The sequence below is a fragment of the Vulpes vulpes genome, chromosome 8, assembly GCF_048418805.1.
Source record: "Vulpes vulpes isolate BD-2025 chromosome 8, VulVul3, whole genome shotgun sequence".
NCBI classification, from domain to species: Eukaryota; Metazoa; Chordata; class Mammalia; order Carnivora; family Canidae; genus Vulpes; species Vulpes vulpes.
Window position 1 is genome coordinate 6,800,223 of NC_132787.1, and position 10,598 is coordinate 6,810,820.

The following is a 10,598-nucleotide window of genomic DNA, read 5'->3' on the forward strand; positions in this document are numbered from 1 at the left end:
TGATACCAAACACATATATAGACACTGGAAAATGAATTCAGGAAAATCACAGGATACAAAATCAATGTGTAGAAATCCACTGCATTTATTTTTTTAAAAAAAGATCTTATTAGAGAGAGAGAGAGAGAGAACAAGCCAGGTTAAGGGGCAGAAGGACAGGGAGGAGCAGACTCCCCGCTGAGCAGGGAGCCCCATGTGGGACTTGATCTCAGGACCCTCAGATCGTGACCTGAGCTGAAGGCAGACACTTACCTGACTGAGCCACACAGGCACCCCCCATTGCATTTCTATACACTAAAAATTAAGAAAACAATCCTATTTACAATTGCACACACACACACACACAAATCTAGCAATAAACTTAACCAAAGAGATGAAAGAGCTATCCTGTGAAATCTAAAGCACTGACAAAAGAAACTGAAGATGACACAAAGAGATGGAAAAACATTCCATACTCATAGATTGGAAGCATATCATTAAAATGTCTGTACTACCCAAAGCAATCTACAGATTTAATGCAACCTCCATTAAAATAACAACAGCATTCTTCACAGAACTAGAACAAACAATCCTAAAATGGATACAGAACCACAAAAGATCCCATAGCCAAAGCAATTTTGACAAAGAAAAGCAAAGCTAGAGGTATCACAATTTCAGACTTCAACTCATAACATAAAGCTCGTAGTAATGAAACCAGTATGGCATTGGCACAAAAGCAGACACAAAGATCAACAGGACAGAAAACCCAGAAATAAACCCACAATTATGTGGTCAATTAATCTTTGACAAAGGAGGAAGGAATATCCGATGGGAAAAAGACAGTCTCTTCACAAATGGTGTTGGGAAGACTGGTCAGCTACATGCAAAAGAACTGAAACTGGACCACTTTCTTACACCATACACAGAAATAAACTCAAAATAGATTAAAGACCTAAATGTGAGACCTGAAACCATAATAATCCTGGAAGAGAGCATAGGTAGTAATTTCTCTGACATTGGCTGTAGCAACATTTCTCTAGATAGGTCTCCGGAGGCAAGGCAAACAAAGGCAAAAGGAAGCTACTGGGACTGCATCAAAATAAAAAGCTTCTGCATCGCTAAGGAGACATTCAAACAAACCAAAAGGCAGCCTAGGGAATGGGAGAAGATACCTGCAAATGACGTATCTGATAAAGGGCTACTGTCCAAAATATATAAGGAACTGATACAACTCAACATCCAAAGAACAGATAATCCAATTAAAAAATGGGCAGAAGACATGAACAGACATTTTCCCAAAGAAGACATACAGATGGCCAACAGACACATGAAAAAAAAGCTCAACATCACTCATCATCAGGGAAATGCAAATCAAAGCTACAATGAGGTATCACCTCACACCTGTCAGAATGGCTAAAATAAAAAACACAAGGAACAGGAAGTGTTGGCAAGGACGTGGAGAAAAAAAGGAACCCTCTTGCACTATTGGTGGGAATGTAAACTGTTGCAGCCACGGTGTAAGACAGTATAAGGGTTCCTCAAAAATCAGAAATGGGGGCTGCTTGGGTGACTCAGCGGTTTAGCGCCACCTTCAATCCAGAGCGTGATCCTGGAGTCATGGGATCGAGTCCCACTTCGGGCTCCCTGCATGGAGCCTGCTTCTCCCTCTGCCGATGTCTCTGCCTCTCTCTCTCTCATGAATAAATAAAATCTTTTAAAAAAATAAAAAATGGAACTAACATATAATCCAATAATCGCATGAGTGGGTACTTACCCCCAAAATATGAGAACACTAATTTAAAGGGATACAGGCACCCCCACATTTATTGCAGGGTTATTTACAAAAGCCAAATTGTTGAAGCAGCCCAAGTGTACACTGATGGGTGGATGGATAAAGAACATGTGGTATATGTACATAGTGGAATATTATTCAGCCATAGAAAAGAATGGAATCTTACCATTTACAATAACACGGATGGAGCTAGAATGACGTTAAGTGAAATAAGCCAGAGAGAGACAAATGCCATATGACTTCATTCATACGTGGAACTGAAGAAATAAAACAAGCAAAGGAAAAGAGAGAAACCAGGAAACAGAGAACTACAGAGACCAAACTGATGCTCGCCAGAGGGGAAGTGGGTGGGGAATGGGGGCAACAGGTGAAGCAGGGGAAAAGCACATAGGATGAGCACTCAGTAACGTACAGAAGTGTTGATTCACTAAAATTATATACTTATAATTAATATAACAGTGTTAACTACATTGAAAACAAAAATCTTACTTATACAGGCAAAGAATAAGTACTGCTTGGCCCAGAGGAAGTACTTGCAGCCCTTTAGATTCATGTAGAGCTTTTATAAACAGCTTTTATAGTATTTTTTAAAAGATCTTTATTTATTCATGAGAGACAGAGAGAGAGAGAGAGAGAGGCAGAGACACAGGCAGAGGGAGAAGCAGGCTCCATGCAGGGAGCCCGGCGTGGGACTCGATCCAGGGACTCTGGGATCACGCCCTGGGCTGAAGGCAGACGCTCAACCACTGAGCCACCCACGCGTCCCATATTTATTTTTTAAAAGTAGGCTCTACATCCATCGTGAGGCTTGAACTCACAAACCTGAGTTCAAGAGTCACACAGTCTACCAACTGAACCAGCCAGGGCCCCGCCGAATAGGTGGAACCTTTTAAATAGTTTGGTTCACACCTGAGGCCAGAGTCCCTAGAACAGCTGATCCAAAGATCTCGGGGATCCTGCTTTGAGGAAACTGCGGATTGCAGAATAGAGGAGGAGGCAAATTGTGGCCTATATGGAGCCTGGCAAATTTCAAAAGCTTGGGACAGATAAACTTCTAGCTCTGATTCTGGACAAAATGCATCAGACAAAATGCAACCCTTGGCATACAGCAGGTGCTCAGTTAACATTTTTCTGGCACAAGTAAACAAATGGAGATTTCCACCAGGTGACATAGAAGTAACCTGAGAGCAAAAAAGCTGAGAGTACAGGCCAAGCCAGAAACTACAGCGATACCAATAGTGAAGCCTCATCTCGAAGAAACATATTCTCTCCAAACCTCAGCGTGCTAGAAAAACAATAGTGACGGCAGCGACGCCCAAGCCAACCACTTGCCCTATTTTCGTGCTGCTGACAGCAACCACGCAGAACAGCCCGAAGGCTAGTTTGGTTATGTCAGGATATAAACAGGCCTGGGAAGCCACATAGCATTTTGCAGTCAGACGTGTTTAAAGACTGTGAGGTGCTGTCATCTGACTATCATAGCTGAATTCTATGGTTAACATGTAGTAGAAATGCTGAGGCACACGGCCATAAAACGGGACTCAAAACTGAAGTACCAAGATGAACGACTTTTCCAAAATTACATGAGAAATGTGCTAGAGGCTGTTTGCAAAAGGGAAGACTAAAGAGAGAGCGTGCAACTGTGAATGTGTTCCTGTGTCGAGGGCACGTTTTGGTTTGGGACAGTGCCCTGAGATGGCGACGTGCCCCCGCGCCGCTACACCCAACAGGCATCGCCAACACGCACACGAACACCCCTGAAGGATCTGGTGCAGCAGTGAAACGCGGCTTCTCACCCTCAGCTTTGGGTTACTCAATCGTAGTCAACATCAGCCAAACAGTGGTGACATTTAACCGTGGCTGGAAGATTCGGGAGTCCAGAAATCATTAAGCAAATACAGAGAGGCACGCTACGGGGATGGGAAGCAAAACTGAGCTAGGCTCCCTGCCACCTCCTTTGCCCCAAAGTAAGTTGGCCAAACGCTGAGTACTTACACCTGTTGCTCTGTGAGGGAGAACACCTCAGCCGAGTCCTGAAAACTAACCACTCAACTAGATTCGCGGCCGTCACGGGCTGGAGCCCACTCTCTGGGTGCCAAGAGGGTGGTGGTCACACTTCAAGGAACTGCCTGCCTCGAACCAGGTCCTCTAAAGTCAGCACTACAGCCAATTGATGGGGGAAGTGATTCCTCCTTAGGAAAGCAGCTTCTCACTCCTCAGGCATCTGCGCTATCTCTAGCTACCTCCAGGGGTACCGAGTGCTCCGTTTCAGAAGAGCAGGAGGGCAGCCTCCCACCACCAGGGCCAGATGGAGAGCAGCAGGGCTGCTGTGGCCGGAGGCTGCTTTTCTATGATGGGAGCTCACGGGGACAGTGCAGTCAGGGCTCCTTTTCCTCCCTCCTAATCCTGTGTTGACCCACTTAGCAGGCAACTATTCTAGAGTCCCCCGGAGGTGGCTCCTAAGACACCCAGACAATCAGAGGAGACGCAGATGAATCAAAAGCAGGGTTTATTTTTCTACCAAATCCCCAATCCATGTTCCAGCCAATGGATGAAGGGTAAATCAAGCCTCACATAGACTCTATGTAAAAACAACTGTAATTTTCTACAGGATAAAGGTTTCTGTTAAGTTCCTAGGCATTTGTGAGATGAAAAAATTTCCCGTAGTAGACAGTCTGTGCTTTCTTACGTATTCAAACATTCCCACCTGCTGCCTCTTCTGCACAGATGAGGGAGACCCGTTCTGGAGCTGCCCTAACAGTCCAACCTCCATGTCACTCCATGGTCTGATAACCTAGAACCGCGGTAGGATTTCAATGTGTAATGCCCAAGAACAGCTGAAAAGACGGGAATTCAATTCTTCAAACTTGCTCTGAGTGCCTACTATTTGCCAGGCACAAGCGAGGCACTGGGCAGTGATTCTGCTGGTTCTGAGAAATACAGATGGTGCTACAAAGAGGAGCTCTCCCCACCCCCACCCCTAAATGGCAGGAGGATGTTTGCTGGGGATTAAGAGAACCAATTTCTCCTCTACTTCTACCACCTGGGATAGGTCTGTAACTCAGGCCCTGGGAACAGGTGCTGTGTCTCTTCTGGCAGGTGCTGCCATGGAAGAACCAAGAGCAGTTTCTAAACAGCTGTGGAATTAGCTCCACAGTCCACATAGTGATGGGTTTCCAAGGAGCTCTGGGTCATGTGGCCAATGTATGCAATCTTCACTGAAGTTCTAAGGGGGAAAGAAAACAAAAACAAGAAGAATAAGTTCTGTTTTTGAGATGAAGTAGAAAAAAATGCCTACATAATTTCTTGCAAGCTCAGGCAACAATATCCATGGGTTCCAGCTGCTTATCTTCTTGCTTACAGAACCAGGAGGCCAGAGGATCTCTGTACATTCATAGAAATGCTATGCCATGAGATGACCTTCTAAATAAGTGGTTTTCAACCCAGGACAATTTTACCCCACAGGAAACTTCTGGCACTGTCTGCAGACATTCTGGGGTATTACAACTGAGGGTAGGGGGAAGTGGTGACTGTCACTGGCGTTCAGCAGGTAGACGTCAGGATATAAACAGGCCTGGGAAGGCCTGTTTGTTGTAAAACATCTTGTGAGGCACAGGACAGCCCCTCACAAAAAGGGCTGTGAATCTTCTGCTGAGGTTGAAAATCCCTGCTTTAGACCCTAAAAGTAGTTCAAATGCCTGCAGCAGGTGCTTTTCATCTGCAGATTTAACAGTCATGGTTCTAGGCCGAGCCCTAAAGATCCGTGGCATAGGGTAATTTGTGTGGACACAAAGTATGTTGGCCAAATGCTCAGTACTTACACCTTGAGAAGCTTTTCTATTCTTTACTAGTCTCATTAGGATTCTAATGGGATCACAAAACTAGACCTCACTTCATGGAGAAAATGGTCTAACAGCTCACTGTAAATCTGGTGATTTGTGATTTGGAAGCCTTTAGAGGACACCCAAGGGTCTACTTGTCTTTGCCTGTATGGCACTGGGTGTCCCCGCTTTGGTTAGGTGCCTCTACTTTGTGGGTCACACAGCACCTCCCGAGCAAAGGTGGTGAGGTCCAGGCACAAACACAAAGGCCATGGGGATAAGGGAAGAGCAACGTACCGCATGAAGATCACTATGTTGTGCACCAGGATATCGGGCAATGTGCAGAAGAAGCTACCAAACGGCAAATATGGAAACAGTCGTGTTTTGTTTTGTTTAAAAGAAGAAGAAGAAGAATCATAAGAATGCTGAGTTACATGGTCAGCCCTGTATGGGGCTCCTCTCCTCCCCCACCCTTCTGACCTAAGCGGCTGCCAGGGTCCACTAGCTCTGAGTTCCCACAGTGTCCATGCATCTTCCCACATTATGATGCTTTTCTGGTTTTTTCAAACCCACCATATACATGCTGAAGCTTGGAGATGTTTCTAGTGCCTTAATGTTCTCTTAGAAATTCCAGCACTTCAGTCTCCTATGCAACAGCACATCCTCCAAAGAAACTTCAGGATGGCCAAAGCCTGGGACTTAAGGTAGGGCTGGCCCCAATTGAATACACTCTGAATCCCTTCTATCCGGCAGAAAGCACACATATAGAGAAGATTGTCCTTACTATACATAGGAAAATGGTCCTCCCATCTCAGCCTTCGCAGTAAAATTCACCTGAAAATAAAGACACCAGAGTCAGTTTTTGGCCAGGCAGGCTTGACCCAGAATGGTACTGTTAGGAGCAATTCATAGGCCTGGGAGCATTCTTCTATCACATACAAAATACTTCCCCAAGGGATCCCTGGGTGGCGCAGCGGTTTGGCGCCTGCCTTTGGCCCAGGGCGCGATCCTGGAGACCCGGGATCGAATCCCACGTCAGGCTCCCGGTGCATGGAGCCTGCTTCTCCCTCTGCCTGTGTCTCTGCCTCTCTCTCTCTCTCTCTCTGACTATCATGAATAAATAAATAAAATCTTTAAAAAAAAAAAAATACTTCCCCAAGATTATCCCTGACACAGACTGTGTCCCTTTAACAATGCCTGCAACCTCTTCTCTTCTGAGGCCAATGGACCTCGGACTGTCCGGTGGCCTACCCCCACTTCTTGATTTGTAGAGAACTGCTTGCTCTGACAAATTCTTCTGTTCCCCTAATACTTAAATGCTGATTTCCTCCCTAATGTCTCAGTCACAGGGCATGATCAGTCTTCCCCACCAACCAGTTCCTACCAGTGGAAATGAGGAAACGCAAAGTCACGAAGCTACAGCATCCCACAGCCCCTACTCCTCCTGGAAACCTGTGAAGCAAGGACCCTCAAAGAACAGCATACCAGTTGTTCGCTCCGAGGAGGAATGAGGGAGACGTTAGTGGTCACATATGTGCCCACCACTGTGTTCATGTACTGAACCTGGCTGGACAGGCTGGTCACTGCCACCGAGTAGAAGTTGGAGTTCCTGATTTTCAGGGTAGCCTGCATCCGGGCAAGTGAGGAAACAAGTTATGAGTGTTCTGGGTCCCAGACTTGCAGATGCATGATCTGGGAAGCAAGGCCCTAAGTCTTACCGTGATGGCAAGGATCACAAGGGAGTCCTGCTTATTAAATGTGACTTTCACCACTTTGATGCCGTCATCATCCACAAGGACTGAATGTGGAAACAGGAAGAAAACCACCAAACCAGATGCCAGGAGACAGAGCAGGACAGACAGGAGGACGTACTGCTTACTGCAAATGACACAGCACATGATCAACCAGGCAGAGAGCAAGGTCCAATTAGTCAAGATTAAATGCAAAACTAGATATGAGGGAAAAGGGAAAGTACAAAGAGCCAGGAACCATGAATCAGGCAAGAGTGAGTGCAGTGGGAGGAGCCTTTAAAACCCATCTGACTGCTGTCTGTCATCTGGGAGAGAAGCTGAAGAGAGCAGCTCCGAGGACAGAAACATTTCCTCACCTCCCACGATACCCCTATTCTCCAAAGTCTTCCAAGTCAGCTCTTTCACTTGGCCCTGAGAACGTTTCTAGCAGTTTCCTTCCCCAGACTGTGATGGGGCAGAGATATCTTGCTACGGCAAACAGTATAAAAGGAAATGGGGAATTTACAAGAACAGATAAAAGTTTTCAAAGAGTTAGCAGGTGCTCATAAATTTATAGGACAGTAGTTATTAACAGGAGAGGGAAATAACTCACGTTCTCTGAGGGCGCAACCTCTGATCACTGTGTGGGATCAAAGCCACCAACTCATTTACTTGTTCTAGGAAAGAACCAAACAGTTAACGTTGGTAGAAATTAACCTCATGTGCTGGTGGTAGTTTCCTTTATGTCACAGGTCAACCTGCCATAACACACACTTGTCTGTAATTAGACACTTCTAGGATACAGGTTTCATATTTTGGGTCTAAGGAACAAGAAACAAGTAAAGCTATAGAGTGTGCTACAAATTACAAAACATTAATCAGTCATACCAGGACTGTGACACGGAAGTTGAGAAACTTATGATCTTGTTCTAGTTTTTTTTTTTTTTTTTTTTTTTATGATAGTCACAGAGAGAGAGAGAGAGGCAGAGACACAGGCAGAGGAGGAAGCAGGCTCCATGCACCGGGAGCCCGATGTGGGATTCGATCTCGGGTCTCCAGGATCACGCCCTGGGCCAAAGGCAGGCGCCAAACCGCTGCGCCACCCAGGGATCCCGATCTTGTTCTAGTTTTACTGCATGGCGGCCTGGAGCTGTCAAATGGCCTTGGGGAAGTAGTCATTACTGCTCTAGGCCACGGTCACCTCATGTGTCATACGAAGGCTCTGAAGTAGATGGTTTCTAAGGTTCTAACCAGCTGCAAACATCCGTGATGCTCCATCTAAACTGTTAGGACTTTCTGAGGGCCAACTTAGTGACACATGATCCTGCACTTTAATCAAGGCTTCATTCCTGAGCACATGTTTTTCTCTCCCCACTTGAAATATTTTCCAGACCTTAGGCTGTTAATGATTGACTACCTGCCTCCTTGAAAAGAAGCTTCCAAGATGGTTCACCTGTAGAGCTGTGCCGGGCCTCATGAGTGAGAGCGAGCAATAAAGAGATGTGCCTGTCAACAATCCCACAACGTGGAACAAATGGAACATTCCAAAGCAAGGAAACAAAGAACAAAAGAGAGGAAGTGAAGAAAGGCTTTCGGATATAAGGAGACCAACAGAAGTTGTGGAACCTACCCAAGTCTATCAAGTCGGCTCAACTGGCACTGCCTAGGACTACGGCACTACTGCTAGAAGAAAAGCTTCGCCTGGGAGACAGGAGAAGCCCTGTGGGTACCTTGGGAACCCCTCCCATGATGACCAGAGTCTCACCTGTTGGAATGTAGCCTGTCCCCTGGCACGTGAGACAGGTGATGCTATCTCGACCGGTGAACTCCACATATGGGAACTGAGCAATGGCTTCTTCTTGCTCCCTTTCTGCCAGCAAATCCTCCCTGTTCTCTTTCTTTCGCTTGCAGTAAGAGGGGCGAGCGGAGGTGGAATGCTGGGACCCCATGGCCGGGATGTGCCACTTGTGTCATGTCCTGGGAGGTAGGTAGAGAGGCAAAGTAAGTGCAGGTTGAGTGGCCGCACTGAGTGAGCCAGGTACAGAAGAAACTGCATCTTTCTAGGAGAAAAGCGAAACCACCAAAATGACCCAACTGCCGTCCCGTGATTCCACACACCTGCACAATTTCATCGAGGGTCATTTTCTAGCGTCGTTCCCCACCCCTCCCACCCCTCCCAGCCCCTCCCTAGAGCCCAAGGAGCCACAGCCCCCCCCCCCCGCCGGGCTCCCCGCAGCCCGGAGCCCCGCCCAGCGCCGCCCCTCCCGGTCCACTCTGCGCAAACTCTGCGCGCTCCGCCAGACCTCCCCGGGCCGACCACGGGGCTCCGAGCTCCCCATCCCCCTCCAGGCCCAGCCCGGGGGGCGCGCTCAGGTCACGCCCCCTGGCAGAGCGGCGCTCCGAGCCCACCACGGGCGCCCGCGTGGACGCCGACGCCTCGGACCTGCAGGGCGCCGACTCCCGGCAGCTCCGGTTCCGGGCCGCACCCGCCGCCACCTGCCCGCTCCGCAGGTTGACCTGCCTCTCCGGTCCTCGCAGCTGCCGGCGCTCACTGCGCACGCGCCGAAGGGCCAGCGGCGTGGGGGCGGGGCCTGGGAAGGGGGCGGGGCCTGGAAGGGGCGGGGCGCGGGAGACGCCGGCGTGCGCTCGCGCGTGCGCTCTTCGCAGCCCGGCTGGGGCGTCGGCAGGGGGCGGTGGAGGCCGGTGGCGGCGGGCGGCGGGCGCGGTGCTCCGGTGCTCCGCGGCTCCTCGGAAAGGCCGGTCGGGGCCGCGTGTCTCCGCCGGGAGCGGGCGGCGGGACGAGGGAGGAGCCGGCGGTGGCCGGAGCCGTTCTCCACTACGTGGACGCGCGCGCTGCCCCATGCCGCCCCCATCCTGCCTTTAGTCCCAGTCCGCACGCACAGAAGGCGTGTGTAGGACGGGGTAGAGGACACTTTTTATTTTATTTTTAAAAAGGTTTTATTTATTTATTTATTTATTCATGAGAGACACAGAGAGAGAGAGGCAGAGACACAGGCAGAGGGAGAAGCAGGCTCCATGCAGGGAGCCCCATGCGGGACCCGATCCCGGGGCTCCAGGGTCACGCCTGGGCTGCAGGTGGCGCTAAACCGCTGGGCCACCAGAGCTGATCCTGGAGTCCAGGGATCGAGTCCCACATCCGGCTCCCTGCATGGAGCCTGCTTCTCCCTCTGCCTGTGTCTCTGCGTCTCTCTCTCTCTCTGTATCTCATGAATAAATAAACAAAATGTTAAAAGAAAAGGTGGATTTCTTTGCACG

The 10,598-nt window shown here is 48.7% G+C and overlaps 1 protein-coding gene across 1 annotated transcript; it reads right to left on the reverse strand.

The window, feature by feature from the left end:
* Positions 1 to 4,263: 4,263 nt before the first annotated feature.
* TMEM106C (transmembrane protein 106C) lies at positions 4,264 to 9,908 on the reverse strand. Its single transcript, XM_072765447.1, has 8 exons — positions 9,766 to 9,908; positions 9,088 to 9,299; positions 7,936 to 7,999; positions 7,311 to 7,470; positions 7,078 to 7,218; positions 6,377 to 6,426; positions 5,890 to 5,943; positions 4,264 to 4,997 (listed from the first exon to the last, which is right to left on the reverse strand). Exons 2-8 carry the CDS (start codon positions 9,269 to 9,271, stop codon positions 4,901 to 4,903), a joined length of 750 nt encoding a protein of 249 aa, XP_072621548.1. The 5' UTR covers positions 9,272 to 9,299; positions 9,766 to 9,908; the 3' UTR covers positions 4,264 to 4,900.
* Positions 9,909 to 10,598: the final 690 nt, after the last annotated feature.